At 58.5% G+C, this 23,766-nt stretch overlaps 1 protein-coding gene across 14 annotated transcripts in view; it reads right to left on the bottom strand.

Moving 5' to 3' along the window:
- The window catches only part of MAD1L1 (mitotic arrest deficient 1 like 1), a 317,188-nt gene that overhangs the window by 101,783 nt on the left and 191,639 nt on the right, over positions 1 to 23,766 (bottom strand). For all 14 annotated transcript variants that reach the window (XM_081819242.1, XM_081819246.1, XM_081819248.1 and 11 more), the window contains one exon: positions 6,057 to 6,145. In XM_081819242.1, the coding sequence (XP_081675368.1) occupies positions 6,057 to 6,145 (89 nt within the window). The remainder of the gene's footprint in view (positions 1 to 6,056; positions 6,146 to 23,766) is intronic.

The raw sequence follows: 23,766 nt of genomic DNA on the forward strand, positions 1-23,766 counted from the left end.
GAGCCATCTTCGTGGTCCCTCGGTCGGCGGCATGACTGACTGGACGCCGAGGTGAGGAGCAGAAGCGGAGCTGCCCCCGGGGCCCGGCCCCCCACATGCAAGGAGCGCCACTGCCGTGTGCGGCCACGGGCTGCGGACCACCGAGTGCCAGTCAGCGAACGCTGGGGGAGGACAGCCCACGCCACTGCCCTCCTCCCCTCTGTCAACCTGTCCTTCTATTGGGGGCGCTCCCTTAGCTGCTCAGCACAGGGTCTCTGTTACTGGCACTCCGAGGACGTCTGGCTTCTCTGCTGGCCCTGAAGCTCACGGTCCCCAGCGGACAGCTTGTTTCAGAGCGTGAAGGATGGCCTCTGCGGTCCCCGAGGCCAGCTCCACGCTGCTCCAAGTGGCGTCCCCGTGCACGGGGCAGCGTTTCTCTGCAGCTCCTTTCAAGACTCTGTCTCTCAATTCATATTAATCAGGATGTGCCGCGTGTGAATTTCGCCGGCCGTACTTGGTGTGTGGTTCGCCCAGCTTCTTCAATCTGTATGTTCATGCCCTTCACCGCATCCGAGGAATTTTCAGGCATTGTTTCTTCAGATATTTTTCCAGCTCCAGTCTTTCTCTTGCCTCCAGGGCTCCAATTAATGCATGTTTATCTCCGGGGCCCCGATCCCAGCGGCTCCGCTCCCGTTTGTCAGCTGTCAGCCTGTTTCCTCCATCCTCCTAACTGATGCCATCTATCCATCTGCCTCGGAGGTCACGACTCTGTCCCCGGCCCACTGCTGAGTCTGCCCTGTGAAGTCTGCATTTCTGGTGGCTGGATTTTCCAGGTATACAAAAATTTCTGTTGGGCTTTTCTTCTTTTCTTTTTTAAACTAATTTCTCCTTTCTCGAGGTTTACCATTTTTTCATTTGCTTGACGATTGATAACTGTTCGCCGACGCGTTTTTACGACTGCTGCTCCACGATCCTTGTCAGATAATTCTACCGCCCACGCCACTGCCCTGCAGCCTGTCTTCTCTCGTTCACGTTACAACAGCCTGGCTCTGGGCAGGATCGGAGATGTTTTACCATATCCTGCAACTGAGTTCATCTGTGTTTGGCAGGTAGCCCCGTGTAGACGCAGTGCGAGTCCAGGAAGCAGGTGCAAGTCCCGCTACCCATGGGCCCTGCTCACACAATGCTGGCAGAGGTGGACCCTGCACACAGTGGGGTCCCACGGACACGAGGGATGGGAAAGCAGGGCCACCCTGCTGCTGCTACAGGTCGGAGTGCAGGCTTCCTGCTGAGCCTTCTGAGCCTGGGGTGGTGGGAGGCGGGGAGCAGGCCCTGCGGTCTTGCTACAGCTCTCGGATGCAGGGAAATCTGGGTGGCGGCGGCTCCTGCCCAGGGGGCCACGGAAGGCCAGCTCCCCTCGCCCTGCGGACACAGCCGGCACTCTGCCTGCTCTGGGGGTGCAGAAGGTGGGTCACCACTGGCCTGGCTGACACGGGCTGTGGGGCCCGAGTGCCCCTGCTGGTTGTTGTGGGGCGGGGGTTGTCAGAAAGGCTCTCCCTCGAGCCTCCCAGGTGTGTGCCTGCAGCTGGTCCAGGTCAGAGCCTCTGCAGCTCCTGGTCCAGGGGTTCGGGGAGCTCACCACCACGCTGCTCAAGTCCCAGGGCCCCACGGGGGCCGCCTTCGCTCCCCTTCCAGGTCTTGCCCGCCTGTGTGTCATTCAGGGTTTGGAGTCACAAGGGGAGGGCATGGCAGAACGGGATGACTGACCAGAAGGGGGCATGGAGATCTTTGGAAGAGCCAGCCTCTCTGTGTTTCCCGTCACCCTTTTCTCTCCCTGTCTTGGAAGAACACCAGAGATTTATTTTCTTGAGAGAGAAAATAGCGGGTCTCTGGGCCGAGGGACACCAGATAAAGTGCAAAGTCACCGCTGTGACTGGGGGCCTTCGGGAAGGTTTCCATAGTGATGCTGAGCTTCCCCGTCCTGTCCCCTCAGTTCCCAGGTGACAGCAGCACCTACACCTCGCAGACAGGATCTTCCCCAAAGACACGACCAGTCCCGAGGCCCCGTGAGGTGGCCCAGCAGAGCCCTCTGGGCCCCACCTGCACCGTGAGCAGATGGCCGGGCCCAGCACACTCTTGAGAGAGCAAGGTCTGGTTTATACCCGCCACGCTGACCTGACCACGGAAGCAGCCAAGAGAGAACAGGCCGCCCGGAGAGAAGAGAGCTGCAGAGCGGACACAGCGTGCTCGTGAAGCCTCAACAAGGCGTCTGAAGTATAAAAGGATATGCAAGGAACCAAACAACAAGAAATTTTAGGAAACATCACTGTAGAAATACAATAAGAACAGGCTGATAAATCTGAGAATATGTTACAGAAAGTAGAATAAAAAGATGGAAAATAAGACCAAAAATCTTTTTAAAACAGAGTACGAATTCAGAAAGTTCAACACCCAAATGATACTAGTCTCAGAAAGAAGAACTAGAGAAACCGAAGAGAAGAAATAATCCAGGAAGAACCCAAGAGAATCCCCAAGGACTGAAGGGCAGGGTCTCCAGAGGCCGCTGAGCGCCCCACACAGCACAGGAACACAGGCCCGAGCGGGTCCCTGCAGCAGGTGGAGACAGGCGTCAAGGACAAGACGCTTAGGCCCCGAGAGAGACGGACAGAGGCACACACCTCCACTGCCGCATCTCTCTGCAGCCTGGCACCCGGCCCTCGGGAGAGGCCACCAAGCTCCAGCCTGCGGAGCAGGGGGTTGGCAGAGGGGCCCAGGCTTGGTGGTCAGGCCATTGCTCACAGGGGTGCCTGTGGCCCAGGAGAAGGAGTCCTGCTGACCAGAGGCTTCCCCGTCCGACCTCTCAATGGAGCTGCCAGTCGGTGGGGAGTGTGAGGCCGCAGAGGCTCCTGCAGGCTGGCCCCGGCCTCCCCGGCCTCCCCTGAGACACCCGGTTGCTGGCCCAGGAGCTCATGGCCTGTGAGCACCAGGGCTGGAGAACTGCCTCACCCGGCGGCACCACCTTTCCACCAGGACCACTCGCTGAGGCCCACAGCCCCAGGTCTGAGAGGAGGAGGCATCAGCAGGTCTGACACGCAGGGAGGCTAGTTTTGCCCTCAAGGCCTGGGCTGTGGGTGGGGCCGGGCGGCCATGGCCCTGTCCAGCGGTGCCCTCGTCTCTGAGATCGCCCAACCGTTCTGGGAGCTCAGGGGGCAGGGCCTGTGTCTTCCTGATCGTAGACTCGTGGGTGCACAGAAGACGGGGTGTTCAACAAGGACTTGTTCAATACAAGATTTTTTAAAAAACGAGTAAGAGTCTAGCACCTGGCCTTCTGGAAAGGGTGTGGGTGGGACCACGGGGCACGGTGCCTGCCGTCCCCGAAGCAGGGGTCCTGGGCTGGTGGAGAGGGCCTGGGGCCGGGCCGACAGCAGGGGGAGGGGCCGGCAGGTGCGGCAGAGCCACACGCGACTCCGGGGTACTGAAGTCCACCTGGCCACTGAATGCACAGACCACACTCAGGATCTGGCTGCCACGTGACAGCAGAAAAGAGCACCAGGACTTTTTCCGGTGGAAAGGCCCGCAGCATCCATGTCCCTCTCTGCGCAGGTTCCCCTGGTTTGCTGGTTAAAGAGCAACGTCCTGTGTGCGCACAGTTAACACGTCGCCTGCACCTAACATCCTCGACCCCATGCACTTCACAGGTAACACACCCATCTGCCCGTGTCTGTCCCCGTCGCCGAGGACCACGGGCTCCCCGGTCACCAACAGCAGGCCACGAGCGGCCCACTCGTGGGGAGAACAAGGGATTAGGAAGGGGGCTGGGGGGCCTCTAGGGTCCTGTTGGGGGCCAGGGTGCCTCTCATGGGGGTGCGGGTGGCTGCTACCCGCCGGGCCCTCCCCACCCGCCCCTCCCAGCTGAAGGGCCACCCTTGAGTGGCCCCGTGCAGCTTCCCAGGAAGGCAAAGCATGGCGTGTGACACGGGAAACTGGGGCATGGCACCACTTGGGAACGTTTACCACGAAGGGGACGCCAGGAGGAGCAAAGCCACGGGGTACGTGGGGTGAACGGGACGGTGAACCGGGGGGTGAACCACGGGGTGAACCATGGGGTGAATCGGGGGGTGAACCAGGGGATGAGCAGCAGGGTGAACCGGGGGGTGAACCATGGGGTGAACAGCGGGGTGAACCATGGGGTGAATGGGGCGGTGAACCTGGGATGAACAGCGGGGTGAACCGTGGGGTGAATCGGGGGATGAACCAGGGGATGAACAGCAGGGTGAACCAGGGGGTGAACCGTGGGGTGAACAGCAGGGTGAACCGTGGGGTGAATGGGGCAGTGAACCTGGGGTGAACTGGGGGGTGAACGGCAGGGTGAACTGGGGGGTAAACTGGGGGGTCCACCCGCGCCATAGCAGCTGAGGGGCTGGCAGGGCCTCACAGACCTTGTTTCCTAGCCACTGGTCCCGGGAAAGGGCCGGGGTTGGGGGCTCCCCGTGGCTGTGCTCGGCGGACCCTGAAGCCTGCCCAGCAGGGACCCTCGCCACAGGGCTGAGGGGGAAGCGCACGATGCGCTGTCACGCGTGGTTCCAGCCCTCCCTGGAGCGGCCAGAAACTCGGAGGGCAATGTGCACGTGCCCCGGCAAGTGGTCCACACAACTGTCGACCCAGTTTTGATTAATTAGCCACAAAGGCTCGTCTCCCACAGTTGCTTTCACCAAACGAAACGGTGGGGGCGGGAAGCTTTGATCTTGATGTACGAGATATCACTGATAAAGGCTTTTATTTAAATCTCAAAGATAAATAGAAAGGAATCCACCCAAAGCGTGACAGCCCATGCAAATGAGCGCAGCCAACAGCAGGCCAGGGCCAGGACGGCACGCCCGCATCCCTCACATGCTGCCGCCTCCCCGCTGACCCCTGGGTCCCCATCCCCGCCTGGCCCACCGCCAGAGCCCCCCACGGACACCGGTTCTCGCAGCACCTCTGCTGTGCTTTGGCAGCCCCACGCTGCTGACGTGATTTTATGCGAACGACGTCCCCCTAACCCCGTTACGCTGTAACATTCAGGAGGACAGACAAGATGTGCCCCTGCTCACCCTGCTTCGTCCTCATGCTCAGCCCGGGGGACGCCCACAGCACACACTCGCATCTGAACAAGTCAGAGGATAACAAACGGGCGACTGCGGAACCGGGGGGGTCCCGAGGCCAAGGTCCTGACACAAGAGAGGCTCCGGAAACGACGGGAGAAACCTGGCACCCAGAGGGGGCCACGGCCTACACCCACACACCTCCCGTGGGGAAGTCCATGGCCGACGCATCGTATCGCTCCCGGTTCTCACAACCCGCAAAGGAGGGCTGCCCGCCCAGCGCAGACGAGCAAACAGCCCCAGAGGGGGACACAGGGCCTGACGAGCTCACGCCCCAACCCCTAGCCGTGTCACCAAGCAGCAGGGTGCTCACCCACCCCGCCTCCCCAACCCGCCGAAGCTCCTGAGGATGGGAAAGCGGGCGCCCTGTGCCTGGCCGGCAGCAGGCGCTCAGGGCACCCCAGAACCCAGGCTGCTTGGCCTGCACTCACTTTGCACCCAGAGATTCTGGGGAGACGCCATCTATTTGCCCATCGGCCACTTTCCAGTAACAAACTGAAACAACAGGGCCAACTGGGGGAGCCAAGGGGAGCTGGGAGTAGGCCCTCAGAGCTCCACCGAGGTGTCCCTGAAAACCTCCTCCTTCAGGACCTGCTAGCTCTCCCGGCCCAGGAGGTGGGCGGCATGCTGCGTCAGGACAGGGTCAGGAGGATCGGGAAAGCCTCTGGGGAAACAGGCGTGTTCTGGGCAGGCCAGACACACGGACTGAAGGCGGCCTGGCTGACATTCGGGAAGCGCCCTGTGAGCAGCTCTTCTAAAATAGGGCCGTTTGTGCCCGGCTCCGGACAAGCCCCTGCTGCCCCCGCACAGAAGGCTGAACCCGGCACACCCCTCAGTGCTGGGGGCGCAGAGCCTAGTGTCCACGCAGAGGGCTCCGAGTGGACGGAGCGTGATTCGGAAAGGCAGGCCCGGAGGCCGCAGGTGCTGATGTACCTGAGCGAGCTTGCCTCCTCCCTGGACAGTGGGAAGCTCTGCTCGGCGGTGCTGGACTGAGACTGTAGCATCTTCACCTCCATCTCCAGCTGCGAGAAAGCACAAGCAGGTCAGCGGGAGGTGCTGTGGCCGCCCCGCCCCACCCGCCCCCACGGGCCCCGAGCCCGGAGATCCTGCACCCGGCTCCCAGGGGGAGGGGGTGACACTGGGGGCAGAGCCGCCGTCTCCTGGCCTACCCTGTGCCCCGGGGACCCGGGGCGGCCGGACCTCACAGCCCTCCAGACACACACGGACTCTGGGGCATGCTGACGGGAAACATCAAAATCTGGGGAAAGGGGGTCCCAGCAGCTGGAAAGAACACAGTCCAAGTTTACCAATGCTTTGATCTGCTTTAATAGTCATGGTATCTTATTTATTTGCTGCTTTGAATTCCCTTGCAGAATGACAGGTGACGCAGACTGCCTGGAAGGGAATGGGGACTGGAGATGCACAAAAGCCGGAGAAGGAGCAGGGAGGGGATTCCTGCCTGTGGTCCAGGTGCAGGAACAGGGCCAGCGGCGGGGCCTGCACGGGAGCGAGCCTACAGTCTGCGTACAGCCCCCAGAACTCCTGCTCCCTGAGAGCACGCCTCCTCCCCGACCGCAGCTCCTTGCTCAGGACGCCAGGGCTGTTCCTCGGGGCCCTGTCTCGCACATGTGGCTCTGCACCCGTCAGTCTGACCGGGGTCAGTCTTTCTGACCACTGTCCGCCCAGTTCTTGAGCCAGAACGGATGCTCGGTGACCGACCGAGCAACAAGACAGGAAAGCAGGGGGGCGGTGGGCCCCTCACGTGCACCCGGGATGGTCTGCTCTGGCGCAGACATGGGTTTCGAGGCTCCTGTGGGAATCTCAGATGGTGGGGGGCTCTGAGTGCCCCCGAGTTCACAGCGTTCAGCCTGTGTCATGTGAGAGAACAGGAAGGCCGGCAGAGGTGGCAGGGGGGCCTTCGTCTTTCACAAGGCTTTCCCGCCGGTGCAGCCCCGTGGGTGGCGGGCTCACCACCAAGAACGCGGACCTGTCAGCCTTCGCCACTCCTCATCACACAAGACCCGGTCTGCGGGGCGGACGTCCCCGAGGGGCTCTGACAAGTCAGTGCTCGTTAGAAATGACCTTAGTCGGCTGCAGAAAGAAGCACGGGTATGAGCTGACCGGTGTCTCAAGCTCCAGAGCCCCACAGAAGCCCCTGAACGGGACAACGGCCATGACAGCCTGCTGAGTGCTGCAGGGGGAGCTGACGGGGTGGGGGCGCAGGGCAGACACGGGTCTCCCTACCTCATCGGGGGGTGGCCTGCACATAGCTCCCGCAGCGGCCCCTCCCCGCAGCCGCCTGTCCTGATGCCCCAAAGGGAGGCCACTCGACCTCCCCACCCGACGGCGCACACCAGGGGACAGGTGATTTCAGGAAGAGACCTCCCGCCACACCCACCCAAAGGTACAGGCTGGGAATGACGTGTCCAGTCCGCGTCTGCGGACCCGCCTCACTACCCTCTGGGCTGCACGGCTGAAACCCCTGCCCCTTCACCGGGGCGGCCGAGAGCTCCCAGTCCTGCACCAGCACGTGGACGATGCCGCTGTCCTGAGCTGGGCACCAAGAGCGTCTGTGGGAAGGGTGCTGACAGATCAGCGCGGCCCGGGGCTGAGGGAGCAGAGTGTGTCTCCACGTATCTGCCTTCCTGGGCCTGAAGGAGCAGCCTTCTCGAAAACATCCTCTCTAGGCTGTTCCTGGAAACGTCCCCCTGGGGCAGCTCGTTTAGGAATTCTTGGGCCCGAGGCATCCAGTCTGTATGAAACCCTGATACTAATCATCGAGGTCACATACGTGGGTGACCCCAATCCTGCTGGTCGTGGAGAGCAAGCTCGAGTGCGAGTGGCCTCCGCGAAGTCCCCAGAGGAAAGGAGGGAGTCAGAGTCCCGGCACATGCCCGCCAGTGCCCACTGGCCACAGTCCCCTTGCACAGGGCAGGCACGAAGCGACCCTGCCACGGCGCCACGTGGAGCAAAGCCTGCTCATACTCGCGGAGAAGCGGCGTCCACCATGTCCGGGGCCCTTCCTGCTCCTCCCACACATACACCTCCCTGAACTGGCCAGGCTCCCCACTCCTTTCTGACACCGCCCAGATGCTTACGCAGGAGCTGGTGGTCCCTGTGTCCTCTTCACGGGCACAGCCAAACAGGCCAGTGGACACACGGACCTCGCTGGACCAGGCCGACTCTCCTGGAAGGACACAGAACCAGCCTGAGCGCAGTCTGGGCTGATCCCTCTCCATGTCCTGAGCAGAGCAGGCTGCACACCTCACAGCTCCGAGTGCTCGTGCAGCAAAGCTGGTCTGTGGAGCCGCAAGACAGGATGTTCCGCAGGGATGTCACAGTCCCGGCCCAGGCCTGCTCCCCTCCCCCCACGTGCTGTGAACGCTGTGCAGCCTCAGGACCCGAGGGTCAGATGTGGGACACAATGCGTACACACCCCAGAGGCCTTGGCAAAAGCACCCTGGTCACCCTGGCGCTAGCTGCAGCCACCTGGAGCCGTCCGGCCGTGCGGCTCCAGGACGGTCTGTGCTTCCGCCCACAAATAGGAATCGGCTCGTTCCCTAACTTAGCTCTTCACTTACTGTTAGAAAAATGGTAAGACAGCCTCACCTTGTTTGGTACTCTGGTTTTCTCACTTATTCTATTCTGGAGAGATTTCCAAACCAGTGCGGAGACAGCCTCCTGGGTCATGTCTGTGGCCCCGTGAACTCCCACCTCTCGCTGACCTGTCTCCAGGGACGAAGGTTTGCGCCGCTTCCCACCCGAGAGCATGAAGTCAACGCCGTGGCGAGGCCGCTCTTGCATGCGCTGGTCCCCCTGCCGGCCCCCGACGTCCCCATACGAGGATCCCGAGGCGCGACATCCCCTTGCCATCCGTCACCAAGTTCTGCGTCTGCTTCTGACTTCCTCCTCCATCCGCCATCCTGTCCGCGACAGTTCCAGGGTCCTTCCTCTCTCCCACCCCATCCCTGCCCTCAAGCACCTCAACAAAACAAAAACCGAAACCTTTTCTGGGATTGGGTTAAATGCTCGGACCGGGGAGTCAGCGTGTGAGCACGCGGCCGCCTGTCCGGCTCACGGGGGTGCCTCAGCCTCGCGCTCGCGCACGTGCCGGGGGTGGCCGGCGGGGGCTTCTGTGTACCCCGCTCTGCTGCTCTTGCACGTGGCTGCACTTTCTCGTCTCGTCGGTATCTGTGCATGCAGGCCTCAGCACTCCTGCCCCGACCTGTGCCCGCCGCTCGGGCTGCTGCAGCGGCTCTCAGCCAGCAGGCTCGGCGCAGTCACGTCCGCTGCGAGAGCGAAGGCCCGCTCCCCCGGGGCCCGGGGCTGCCGCCCACACCAGGAGCCCCGGACGTCCCGAGCGGTCTGTGGTGTCCCTGGAGCGGAAGTTCGTAGCGTCCTATTTACAGCATGTCAGTTTGGGGTTGAAGTAGACACACTCTATTATGCTGAGAAATTATCCATATGTTCACGTTTTATTAAGACTAACGTTGGGTTTTTGTCCAACGCCTTTCAGCAAATACGGAGCACTTGCCCCACAAACAATCCAGGAGCCCAGTGCGGGGGAAACCGTGGGGCACGGCTGGGTTGCGGGCTCCGCGCCCGACCCGTGGGCAGCCCGAGCCCCTGCGCGCACGGCGCTCACCGCCCACAGCCTCCCCCTCCGAGCTCCGGTCAGCGCGCACGGCACGCACGGGGTCCGTGTTCGGACGGCCTCACAGATTCCCCCCCAAAACTGCCTCAGCCCGATGCGACTGGTTTCTGCTGCTTCTCTCGGGGGGAGGGCAGGGCGGCCACTGGGCAACACCTGTGTATTTAACCTCTAACGTTTCTATCACTTCTGGAGTCGCAGTATTTGTTTCATTCAGATTGTTATTTAAGTTGAGCTGTGGTACGACTCATGTCTATTCTTTTTAGATCTACTTATGTGTTTGCTCTATTCCCTACTGTCGAGGCGCGGCTCACGAGGGTCCAGTGCAGGAGCCGCAGCCCCGGGACCACGTGCGTGTCCGCACCTGCAGGGTGCTGCTGAGCAAGACCCGCACGCCCTCCCCGCCAGAAACTCTGCTTCTCCTCAACCCTCACGTGTGTGTGGGGGGGTGCGTCTACTCATTTTTCACTGGGACTGTGGGGGATTCATACATTGAACTGGCTTTATCTCAGGCACGGGCACTTGGATTTATTATTTCCACTGTTTTTCACTTTCTTATTAACTTCAGCTTTGATCTTTGCAAATTCCTACTTTTTGCTTGACTAGGGCTTACTTTGTTTCCCTTTCCTGAGTTCTCGAGCGGGGTCTTTAATCTATCTCTCTTCACGCCTTCCTGCTCAATAATATAAATATTTAATCTGCAATTTTTCTTCTCAACCCTGCTCTGCTTCCCACAGGCTCTGAGATGTGTTTTATGGATTCTGTGCACTTCCAGATAGCCTTTCTTCTTCGACCCAAGAAATGCTGAAGATGGAGATTTGGGTTCTGTTTCTTTCTTGCTTTGTTCATAATCTCAAATTCATCACGTGTCTGCATTAGTTCTACCTGTCTGAGCTCAGGAAGGTTTTCTGTATCATCAATATGTGGTGAATTCTGGTGAGCATTTCCTATGAGCACTTTATGAAAAGAGTCTTCTTTAGTTTTGGGCTTGAGGGCTTTATCTAAAATGGACTGTTCCTTCCATCACTTACTCTTGGCCCACTCGAAATATCATGGGTCACAAACTCTCCTACTGCTGGCGTCCTCGAGGACTCCCCCGCATCTCTCCCCATCTCTGCGCTTTCTGAACATCAATGATCTATCTGTAGCCTGTTTATCTTGCTTACGTTTTTGCGTGAAATGAGTTTGCATCTTTTTGTCCTAATGGTTGCTTTTATAACTCTTCCCTTGACATAATACCTGCACTTCTCTGTTTTCGACGGTCCCTGTTCGCCTCCTCCACCGATGTGTGACCCTTCTTACTGTTCACTTTCGACAGCTGAATGTGCTCTCCCACACGACGTTAACTTCAAATGTCTTACCTTCAGCTACCACGGTGGGAACACGGCCACTACCAGGTCTGCTCCCGTCTGCTTCCTTCCGGAGAACTTCCATTAAACACACGGACTCCGTGTTTCCCGAGCCCACAGCATCTGCCTGGTCCCGTTTCCTGACCTCCACGCTGGCTTCCGTCTTCCAGGCCTGTGGGTTCGGCTCTGGCCGCCGCTCCTTGCAGACACGCACCCGGCCCTCAGGCCCACCGGCCCCAGCTCAGCCTCTGCTCCAGCCTCACGGACACCCCGGATTCGCGGCAAAATGTTCATAACTTTCGTCTGCTCAAGGTCAGGTTGTTAATTTTTTTTGTGAAAATTTTTTGATATTTGCTTTTCTATAAAACGTTTAGACCTTACAAAATTGTGTGATCTTGCCTTTATTACTCATTGGTGAAGGTGACTTTCATTCAATCCTGCTTGTGCAAAAGGGCACACTGCAGAAAGGACGGGGTGCCTTCTCTTCTTCCAAACCTGGCCAGGTGGCTCTGAGTTCCATGTACCTTCCCAACTTCTCTCTGCGAGAGGGGAAGCTGCAAGCTCTCGTCTCCATCCCCCCCTGTGGCCGTACCCCCCGCCGGCAGGGCCGGTCCACGGAGCTGCTCCTTCAAGCCGTGTTCTCTCTGGGCAGCTTCCCCTCTGGGCTCGTCCCGCACACCCCTGCCACCGCCTCCGCTGAGGGCCAGCCCCCTCCCGTTTAGGGGCTTGGGTTTTAGCTGAAGTTCTGTTTGGCCCAAATTTAGGTTTGCCTTTTTTGGCTTTCATTCTTCCTGGTACTTTTGGACAATTTCCAGGAAAGAAGGAAGAAATGCTGACTTATGCTACAGCGTTCAAAGCCAAACAGGCCCTTTTAACTTGTAAGCTTGACTCATAACTAATAGGCTTTCTACTTCACCCTCTCCCGCCCCGCCGGAGCCTGACATCCCGAGCCTCCAAGGGCTACAGCCCACACGTCCAGAGGCCCACGAGGGACTGCCTCAGCCTGCCCTCGGAGAGCCCGCACCCTCCCGGCTCCCCACCCCGGGGTGGTGGCCGGCACACAAGACACACGTATGTTCATGCCAGTCAGTCCCCTACCACCATTCAGATTCACCCCAAAGGCCACCTTCACACCGGTCCTCCCAAGCCGGGAGTGCCAGCCCCCATGCACTGTTCAACCCTGTGATTCCAGGACTTTTCTTCCCCACCAGCCTGGGAACTCCTGAAGGGTGGGTATGCACCGGTCACCTCTTTACCAATTCCCAGCTCAGACATGGCACGCAGGAGGAGGTCCAGGCCCACAGGCAGGGGTCCAGAGCACGCGGATGACCAGCACAAGGCCAGGCCTGGCACGTCCCTCGCGTGTGTGGCCCAGCGCAGCACAGCCTTGGGGGTGGTGGACTGGCCAGGCCTGGACCAGGACAGCCTGGGGCAGGGAGTGGGGCCACGGTAAAGACACAAGGAAGCACGCCATCCAGGGAGGAAAAAGACCTGGAATTTGTTTACCCACCAGACACCCAATTTCACAAAGTACTTAAACGGATTTACACTTAAAAGGAGGGAAACCAGTCGGGCTTTGAAAGGGCCTCCTGGGGGAGGAATGGGAGCAGTGTTGCTGTGGGTGCCTCGGGAACAGCCGGGCACGGGGTGCACGGTCGTCCGCCGCCACAGCCTCTCCTCCGGGGCCCCTCTCCCAGGGGGGTTCACACCACGCTGTCCGGGAGCCCCTGGGCTTGTTCACAAACAGGCTGACCCTCAATGTCCTCATCTGTAAAGTGGGGGCAATACTTCTGTTCCTGAGGTCTGAGCAGGAAGTGAGAAGACAGAGAGGAAAATGCCCATCCAAGGGCCCAGCACACGCCACAGCCAGGGCCCCTTCCCTGCAGTGCCACACGGCCACCCGTCTGGAGGGTGCCCAGGGCCCACCCGCGGCACCGCCCGCCTCCGGAGGCCCGGCCCGGAGGCCCAGGCGAAGCCACGCTGCTAGGAGCTGGCCCCGGAAGAAGTGAAAATTGGAAATGCGTTAATACTGCAGTCTGCAACTACCTATTTCATACTTGGCTGAGAAAAATCTGTATTTGGAGTTGGTTTTAAAAAAAAAAAAAGAACAGAGGACTAATTGGATTGCATCTTCTGAGAGACTTCCTAAATGACAAAACCACGAGGGCCGTTCCGTGAGCCGTTCTCAAACCACGGCCGGCCCGCAGGTAGGGCTCAGAGGGGAGGGCCCTCGGAGGGGCTGTCTGCAGACACAGCGCGTGGCCCAGGGCAGCGCCCGTGATGAGAACGAGGCCCACGCGCCACGCACACCCTGGACGAGGTCCTGGGCCCACCCCGGCCGGCGGGAGCCACTCCGCAGAGCTCCCTGCTTCACCTCCACACGTTGTCTCGCAGAGAGACACCGCTCTGCCTCTCCAGCCTCTGAAGTTAACACACAAATTTATATTCCTTTCTTGGGCTCGCTCTCCAAATTAACAGGCGTGATTACCAGTACTGCCTGCTCCAAACGAATCTAACACCCATGGAGCCCGGCTGCTGGCAGACGGTGCTCATATTCTGGGACGGGTGGGCGCCCCTGGGGACCCCCTCCAGGGAAGCCAGACGTGCCAGCCCCGTCCACGGCCCCCTCGGAGGCTGCTTCTTGTTCCCTAGGCAAGCAGGCTGAGGCCAAGGAGGTAAACGTTCCTCCAAAGCCAAGGGCCGGCTGACACCCCCCTGCCATTTTCATGCTGGACCTGAACACTCGTGGGGACCGGGAAGCAGTCCCCGAGGGGACTTCGCCTCCGGCCTGGTCGGAGGTCCGGCTGCCCGCTGCCCCCAGCCCCTCTGCCTCTGACGCCAACAGAAACCGAGCCCGCCACTCACCGAGACGCCAAGGGCATGAACTGCCCGAGCACCTGACTGCTCCACTTTGGGCTGCACAAGGAGGGACCTCCCAGCCCACACAAGACACTGGGAGCCAGCAGCCTCCAGCACACAGGCCTGCTGGGCAGGAAGATGGCTGAGCGCTACCATCTTGCCTTGTTTTTACGATCCTCACTTCACACCACGTGCACATGTCGCTAACTCAAACAGTAAGAAAACACTAAAAATATCCAGTTATTGGCTCAGAGCCCAGGCCAGCATCCACCAAAGGACAGGCCACCCAGTCGAGCCTCTATTCTCGATAACCAACCCCAGCCAGCGGCTCACGTGGCGGCACGTGCCCCGACCACGGGTCCTCACCAGGCCCTCCGGCTTTCCGCCGCAGCACCGACCTCCAGGCCCTCGCAGGGGCCGGGCGCACGAGCCTGGTGTGCGCCCAGTTGTTGACCGAACGCAGGTGTTGCCTCTGTGCCACTCTGGGTCCTGGCTCAAGATCGGGGGGGGGGACAGGGCTCTGGACCCTGGCCCCAGACCACAGGGAAGGCACCGGTTCGAGGGGCCGCCGGGAACGTCCCGCAGTTTGGCAGACACGTGCCGACCGCAGAGAGCGCCGGGAACAGCTGCCCTCGGAGCTTCTGCTGGCGAACCCACAGCCAGGGTGTGGGGGGACTGGGCTCCCTGGAAGCCTCCCGGCTGCCTCCCAGGGGACTGTGCCTCCTCAGGGCCTGGTGCCCGCACGTCAGGGCGTCTTCACAAAGGCCCCTGGAAGCCAGGCCCCGACGCAGCGCGGATCGAGCCCAGGAACTGGGGGTGACACAGTTTCAGGCGCCCTCTCAACCAGGGGTCAGAACACCCGCAGTGGGAGGCCCGGCAGGGAACACCCACTGCTGCCTCAGGCAGCCACAGATGACAGGCGCCCAAACGGGCACGGTCGCTTTGTTTTCAGTGTGTTACTTAGAGCCGGCAGTGGGCGGACGCGCTGTGCGCTGGTCTGCTGCCCCCACGCTGGACCACCCCCCGCTGATGAGGGAACGAGTCAGCGCGACAGAGGCCCAAGAGCCGAAGGGTGCACCACCTGCGGGATGCCAGCCCAACAGCCCCGCAGCTGGCCCACCACTGTCCCCACCAGGGTGGCCGTGGGCGGAAGGCACGCCCAGGGCCTGGAAGCAGGGGCTGCGCGCCCGCCCCCGGCAGTGACAGGAGCCGACTCCCCATCGCTAAGCACCTGGACTGCGACCCCCAGGCGGCGAGGCTCGGCCCGACCGCACGCCCAGCCCAGCGCGGCTGGAGGGTCTGCGGGGGCTTCGGCGCCGGCTTCTCACTGGGGAGGGTGCCAGCCGGGCCTGGTGCCGAGGGCACCTCTCGCCCGCGTGGGGCCGGCGGCCCATGTCACTGAGCGTTCCCCCGTGTGCCCCGGGCCACACACGCCAGCACCTCCCGGGCACACGGCGCGATCCCAAGCGAGCCGCCCCAGCTTGTGCAGGTGCAAGAGCGGCCGGCTGTGATCTGAACCCGGACCCTCCGGCCTCCGACGAAGCAGCACAGACGCTTCCCGCACGCTCTCAGCGGCAACGAGTTCTGCGGGAAGCCACCTGCCACGGGACAGGGAGGACAATACTGCCTCGTGTTCACAGCAGAGAACCGTGTGTCACGTGAGAAACGTGCGTCACTGTGGCGTGCTCGCTGCCTCGGGGCCGCTGACGCGGAGGAATACCGTTCTCACCCATCACTGTCCTTCCGTTTCCCTTGGTCTTATATTTAAGCCGCTCCTGACTATGGGGATTTCCACAGCGGCCGGGTGACGAAGGGCCGTCCAAGTCACCTGCTGTCAAGGGTACCGGTGACAGACTCATGGCAGGGAGCAAAACCGTCGGAAGGCTCGCAAACCAAGCCCATGCCTGAATGTCCCGTCTGTCCCGTCTACGTCAACTCCAAGCCCGGAGGCAGCGGCGGCAGGGGCGGTGCCCGTGGAACCCCAACACGGGGTCAAGGGGGGCGCCCTGGACCCGTGTCTGCTCCCAGCCCCAGGCGGCCACTGAGAACCAAAGCTCCCGAGAGAAGGCTCTCGTCGAAGGGGCGCCTGGCTCGGCCCGAACCTCGCTCTCCAGCAGGCAGGTCAGGGGACGGTGTCTGAGTCTGAACGTTAGTCAAGTCTACGTGGGCGGTGAGATGCACCGGCTGAGAAATCACGCCACCGCCTCGGATGCAGCTGGACAGAGTCGTGTGCAGCCTGTCCACAGGAGCGAAGGCACAGGCTCAAGCAGAGGGAGGTCCCGGGGGAAAAGGGATGCCACGCAGCGGGAACAGTGCGGGCAAAGGCACGGAGGCATCAAGAACACGGAAGTGCGTCGGGGGGCCAACCACCGAGATCCTCCCATCGGAGACCCCGCTCGCTGAAGTCAGGGAGGCAAGCACGGGCTGCAGCCAACCCCAGACACCCGTGAGGACGCCGTGCGGTCAGATCTCTGCACCACCAACTGGCCGCCAAACCCCACCAGTCAGGTGCGGGAAGAAGGGGAGCAGCAGGGTGGGTCTGTGGTGGGGACAGGACAGAAGGACACAGGACAAGACAAGGTCTCTGGACTAGGTCACAGCTCAGGAGGCCATACCACTTCTCGAAGTTACCGTTCTTCATCCCATCAGTCTACAAAGGTTAGTGGAATATACATAGAGAAGTGAAAATCCCTTCTACAAACCAGAGATTAATACAACAAAGGTTGGATAGCCTCCCAAAAGGAATCGGAAACCTACCATTTACCCAAAGGTTCCAGACCAGGACTCACTTCCCAAATCCTCCGAGGGCAAATCTGCTTAGGCGGCCTCAGGCAGAGCATACACCACCACTCCCCTGTCCCCACCCTGGAGGGCACCGTGGGCCGAGTCCACAGGAGGCTCAGCACCCAGAAGCCAGGAGGAGATCTGGGGCCACAGTCTGGAGACTGAGGTCCCATCTGTACAACCGCGGGGCAGGGAAGGAACCCTGACCAGGCCGGGGGACATAAGTTGACCCCATCCCTGGACAATCAGACAAAGGCCCTGGTATCAGGAAGTGCTCAGTACATGAACTGTGATTTCCTACATTTATTCCTGCAAATCCTTGTGTCATGGAAGACTCTGCATCAACCTTCTGGTTGAAATGCCCAGTGCTCTAAGGGAGGCCAGGGGCACAACAGGCTAGGGTGAAAAGTTGGGCCAGAGGCTCCCACGGCCAAGGCCGCCTCTGGAGAACTGGAAGGCTGGAAAGCACGAGGCAGGCCTGCTGAGTGTCCCAGCTCGCCTTCCCTGCTGAGAAGGCAGAATCAGCAGTGCGGGGAGACCGTGGCAGCCAGACCTCACAGTGCAGGACATGTGCAGGGAACCCAGAGTATGAAGGACAACCCTGACTGGCAGACGCAGGACAGGAAAGACGCCCAGACCGAAGACTGAACCAGGAGAAGGGACAAGAGGGAACAGCACCTCCTCCGTCCAGCCAGACTCCAAAGCCCCTCACTCACGGGCCACCAGGCAGAGCGCCCAAGGCGGCTGAGGCCCAGGGCTGGTGGTAATTAGCCCCAGAACTAACACTGCCCCAGGGCAGCCCGGAATGTCAGCAAAATGCCACCCGGCAGATGGGACCATCTCTCCGGAGCTTCACTGCATACCTGAACAAAGATCACGGGTCTTCACAGGAATACACAGGTCTCCTGCAACCGCCCAACACAGGTGTAGAAGGAGCACAGAATGACTTCGAAACAGTCATGTAACTGAATTCCATACTTTCAAATATTAAGTATAAATGTGCGGGGAAAAAGGACGACCGAGGCAAACTTTGTAGAAACGTAAACAGCAACGCTGGAAATAAAAACATGCAGGTCATTCTGCTGGAAGATTAGGTCGGGGAGCCTGGAGACATAGCAACAGGAATGATTCACAACAGGAGAGGGAGAGAGAGAGGATTTTCAGAAATGAGAAGAGCACACGTGGGCTGGGGGACTAGTCCCAGCACCCAACTGTGGGTAACCGGACACTCACAAAGGACGAGGACAGCAAGTCCACGGAGCTAAGAAACTCAGAAACCCCAAGCACAGGAGACACCACGAAGTGCAACAAGGCGCATCACAATCAAACCGCTCCACCCAGCGATCAAGAAAGTGCTGGAAAAGCAGAGAAAACAGACAAGTTACACGAGAAGCTCGAGGGAAACAAGGCGAGTCAGAGTCAGTGGGAAAACCCCCTTCACATCCTGAAAGGGAAAAGCATGGCCACCGAGAAGTGAAGATGAACAAAACCATCAAACATCAGCTAGACCGACAGAGGGAAGAGAGAAGGGGGCCCATCCGCTGACGGCAGAAGGGGGAGCAGAGTCACTGACCTTAGGAAGTAAGAAGGATGGTAAGAGAATCCCAGAGTAGCTGTTAGGCCACCTGGACGACTCAGACAAACTCCTGGAAACACACAAACCCCAAAACTGACTCCAGAAGAAACGGAAAATCTGAACAGACCCATGACAAGTGAGGAGGCTCAATCAGTAACAAAGACATGTCCAGGAGCGCATGGCTTCGCTGGCGAATGCTCCCAATCACATAAAAGAATTAACACAGAATTCCCAAATTCTTACAAGAAGTTAAGGAGGAGGAACGCTTCTCAGCTTATTCCACGAGGACAGCATAAAGATGATACCACGGCCAGAGAAGGCAGCACATGAGAAGAAAACCGAGACCAAGAACCCTTATGAATACAAGCGCACACAACCTCGACAAGACGGTGGCGAGCCCCACAGGCAGCATCTAAAAGGGTCCTACACCGCGACCAGGTGGGCTTTCCACCAGGAATGCAAGAATGGCTCGACACACAAAAACCAACTAATGCAACGCACCACCTTAACAGAACGAAGGGAAAAACCACATGACCACCTCAATCAGTGCAGGAAAGCACTTGTCAAAATCCAACACTCTTTCATGATAAAATGTTCAGCAAACCAGAAATAGAAGGAAACTTCCCCAACCTGATAAAATGCATTTACTTAAACCCACAGCTCACATCATACTCTACAGTAAAAGACGGACAGCTTCCCCCTAAGATCAAGAACGGAACAAGGATGTCTACTTCCAGCACTGTCATTTGACATGGTACTGGAGTTCCAGCTGGAGCAGTTAGGAAAGAATAAGAAACAAAAGACAGCAAACTGGAGAGGAAGAAGTAAAGCTATCTCTACTCACAGATGACATGATCTCATATACAGGAAATCCTACACAGTTCACAAAAAACTATTGGGAGTTAAAAGAATCTGGCAAAGTGGCAGGAACCAAGATCACCACACAAACACTGGCGGCTTGTCTGCATACTAGTGATTAACAATCAACAAAGAAACCAATTCCATTCACAAGAGCGTCAAAGAGAATAGGAAACTCGAGAATACGGGTAACCAAGGAGGAAGTACGTACACACTGAAAACTGTAAAACACTGCTAAAACAGATGAAAGTAAACCGAAATAAGTGGACATTCTGTGTTCATGGGTTGAAAAACTTAATGCTGTTAAGATGGCAATCTTCCTCAAAGTGATCTGCAGATTCAACACAACTCCTCTTAAAGTCCTGTTTTTGCAGAAATGGGAAAGCCGATCCTAAAATTCATATGAAATTACAAAGACCCCAACAGCAAAGATAATCCTGAAAAAGAAAAAAGTTGGAGGATTCACATTTACTACTTTCAAAACTTACCACAAAGTGACAGTAACCAAAACAACGTGGTGCTGATAAAGGACAGACATACAGATCAAGGGACCCAAACTGAAATCCAGAAATAAACCCAAGCATCTACGGTCGAATGATTATCAACAAGGGTACTGAGACTTTCAGTGGGGAAACAACAGTCCTTGAACAAATGGTGCTGGGACCACTGGACGGCCATGTGCGAGAGAAGGAAGGTGGACCCCTACTTCACATCGTCTTCAAAAATTAACTCAAAATTATTAAAACCTAAGTGTAAGAGCTAAAACTACAAAACTCTTAGAAGGAAACACAGGAGTAAATCTTTGTGACCCTGGATGTGGTAACGGTTTCTTAGATATGACACCAAGAGCACCAAATGACAAAAGAAAAAACAGATGAAATGGGTAAAAGCCAAAACCGTGTGCACACCAAAAGACATTCTCTAGAGACTGAGAGGACAATTCACAAATTATCTGATGAGGACTGAGTACCTATAATTTATGAAAAAACCCTACAGAAGTCTTACAACTCAACAAAAAGACAAAAGAAAATAAAAACAATTTAAAAATGGATAAAGGATCTGAAAGGAGATTTCTCCAAAGAAAACCTACAAATGGCCAGCAAGTATGTGAGGAAATGCTCTATCCACATCACTAGCCATCAGGGAAATGCAAACCCAAACTACAATGAGACGCACCTATAACCCACTACGATGGTAACAAGCATGACCGCGCCCCCTCCTTCCTGATGCTGGTAGTCTGTGTCTTCTTCCCCCTTCTTCTCATGAGTCGGCTGGAGATTCACCAGAGTGCAGTCTCCTGGACAGGACTCACCTCTGAGTGGAGACCCAGAAGGTGGGGGACCGATGAACACTTAGAGGCGGAGCTCTCTAGAGGGTCTGTGCCCTCAACAGATGCGGATGCGTGCACAGCGCAGGAGACACGGCTCCTCGGTGGAGCTGAAGCGCCGGGCACAGACCTCCGTGGCAGCAAGCCAGGATGAGCGTGGACCAGCCTCTGAGCTGCCTGTCTCCTCTGGTGACAAGGTCGGTCCCTCCCTCCTTGCAAGGGGGCCGGGCCTGCCAGACTCACTCACAGCTCCAAAGCGTCAGGAATGCTAATGGTACTCGAGGCAGGTTCGCTAGTAGAGCATAACCTTTAAATAGAGGCAGTGTGTTTAAGTTTAATTTGGGAGGATACACAGTTCGATCCCAAGGGCCTTACCCAATTCCACGAAGCCACAACCGGCAGGAGGAGCAGGGGAGTGGGCCCCTACCTCGACACGATTCTAGTGAACCCAGCACTGCTGAGCACCAGAGGAAGGATGCTCAAACCCCTAGTCTGTTTCATTACTTGCTCCCGGGACGCACGAGGGTCCGCCTGGGCCAAGGACCACCGGTGGTACTGACGGAGCCAAGGCCCACTGCGTCCCAGGATTCAGGCTGCTGCCTCTCCAGAGCCCCATCGGGGCAGGTGACTCAGGTGTCCCAGAGAAGAGACGCCACCGAGGTCACAATGGGAATCCCGGTCAGAGGCCGCCTTTCTGCTCAGCTCTGGGCCCATCATGCATCTGGGAAGGGCCCTGTAGCGGCTGCTTCCTGGGGAGGGGTGAGGGGCCGAAACAGATCGCCCTCATCACGTTCTATCCCTTCTGGAGGGACACACCCAGCAGGACAGGCCACCGTAGCCACCAGTGGCTCTCCCGGGCATTTCCTAGTGAGCACAGCTGGTCCCCGAGCTGGGACATACCTGCCTGCACCTCAGAGCAAGAAGCCCAGGTGGAGAGTGCGTGCAGGCAGAATTTTCACCCTACAGGAGCTGCTCTCCACGCCGGCGGAGCCGTCCCCTACGCCAGCACATTTGCTAAGACAGAGGACCCAGTGAGCAGGCTGAGACAGCGCCCCAGAGGCCATCAGCCTTAGGGCCGGAGAGACTGGCCAGGGCAGCCCAGCAGCAGGTGACAGGTACATGGTGAGAGAAGACAGGAAGGCCCAAGAGACAGACTTGGAGAAATCCAGTGTTTCAGCTGAAAAAAAAAACAAAAAGAAAACAGAAACGAAGCCAACGATAGCACCCAGCTAGCCCAGCTGTGGTTTCTGGTGCCCCAGGCCCAGCTCCGCAGAGGGGGAAGCCCACCCCCAGGAACACGTGGAAGGCGGCGTCCACGTGCTTCCAGCGGGATGGGGTCCAGAGGGTTGGCTGAGGCAAGGAGGCCACCTCCTTCCAGGACAGCAACGGTTGACACCGGGGGGCGAGATTGTCAGAAAGTCCAGGAAAATCCCATGAGAATGGAAACCCCTCTCCAGAAAATCTGTGCACAGTTCTAAGGACTCTGGACCCTCTGTGTCTCCACGGGTGACATCAGGGATGCTGCCCAAGAGGAAAAGGTGTTGCTACGGAACGCCTGAGGTCACCTCTGCCTCATGGGGTTCACTGGGGGTCCCAGGACACCCACGTTCCCACATTTCCCAGTCAGGAAGGCTCAGGACAAGTCCGGCTGCGGCCACCACGCGAGCTTCCCCGAGAGGCCGTGGGCCAAAGGAAGCAGCAGCGAGACCCTGGCGGGCAGACTCCAGGCCGGCTGAGCCCCTGCAGAGGACCATGGGCGCCAAGGCCAGGACCACGTCCGACCCAGCTCCCCACCAACACACCTGCAAGGCGCGCAGCGAACACGTGGGAGGGGAACTGCAGCGGCTACTGAAGATGTGGTGGATTTAATAATATGGTAAGGAGCAAAAATCACATAATGCGGACACAGTAAGAACTGGCAGTTGAGAAGGAGCGAAGCCAGAGAGGGTCACTGCAGAGCACGAGATGTTTAAAGGACACGCAAACACCGTACTTAGAACCGGGACGAGCACGAGAACGTCTCTCCAGCTGGAAGGAGCCCCATGGTTTTTAAAGATAAATTAACCAATCTCAATCTGTGGCTGTTACAGATTCTCACTGCGCCTTGGCTTTGTGTGCTGGGGCCCGTTGGGGGGGTCCCTTTCCCTGTCTGGAGTGCCCGCCTTCTCTCGGCGCCCCGACCCCGTGAGGGGCCCCGGCAGGCTGCTGGTGAGCGTGGGGCTGCCAGCCAGGGCAGAGAGCAACGTGCGAGTAATGGAAATGATCAAACACCCAAGCAGAGACCTAATAAGAAGCGTGCAAGACTCACCGGAACAACGGACCAAACTCCAGCGAAGGCCATGAAGACCGAGAGGCCAGAGCCACGCCCGGTATCGCGGACGGGAAGTCAGCACTGCACAGAGTCCATGAGCACAAGGCAGCAGGATTCTTCCGTGAGACCTGACAAGCTAACTCCGAGCTTCACCAGGACAGAAAACACTGAGAGGTCATGCCTTGCCAGATACTCAACACGCTACGGCTCTGAGAACTTCGACAGCACGTTGCTCTGCTCCAGACAGGAATAAACCAAAGTGCTCCCGCCACACCGGGGAGTTTTCTTCTCCTTTTGTGCAGGGATCCAATTAAGAACCAGAAATTACACCACTAGACATTTATTTTCTAGGCTAAGAAGCCATCTTCTCAGGATAGTGTCCCTAAGATGCAGATGGATTTTTTTAAGACAATAAATCACCAACCTCTTGTTAGGTCTTTGCAAACCTGGCAAAACCAAAAAGGCCAGCCCCCACACCGGGAGAGAGGCCCGGGGGCACATGCTGCTTCCCTGTGTCCATGTCCAGTCGCTCAGCACTTTAAACCCGAGTCCGGGGCTCGGCCACGTGGGACTGCGCTGTCCGTACGGGACAGCTGGCGTGAGCAAGCCCCACAGTGCCCACCGGCCTGCCACCTGCCCGCCCACTCACTGCACCTGTCCCCTCATCTGAGTCACGGCCAGGTCACCGGCACCCGGAGGGTCTGCAGTGAGGACTCAAAGACACGGTCCAGACACAGCGGTGAGCGTGTGTCCAGCACATGGGAGCACTCGGCACTCAGTGGCTGCGGCATGATCTAAAGCAGGTCCACAGCGAGGACGACGGCCATGGTGACAGTCACGTGCCCACCGGTGAACGTGGGATGTCTTCGCGGGATAGCAACAGGGGGAGGCAGAGGACGATTAGCTCGATGCTGAGGGAGAACTGGGC

Source organism: Leptonychotes weddellii, chromosome 5, assembly GCF_054177405.1.
Source record: "Leptonychotes weddellii isolate Sample4059 chromosome 5, ASM5417740v2, whole genome shotgun sequence".
NCBI classification, from domain to species: Eukaryota; Metazoa; Chordata; class Mammalia; order Carnivora; family Phocidae; genus Leptonychotes; species Leptonychotes weddellii.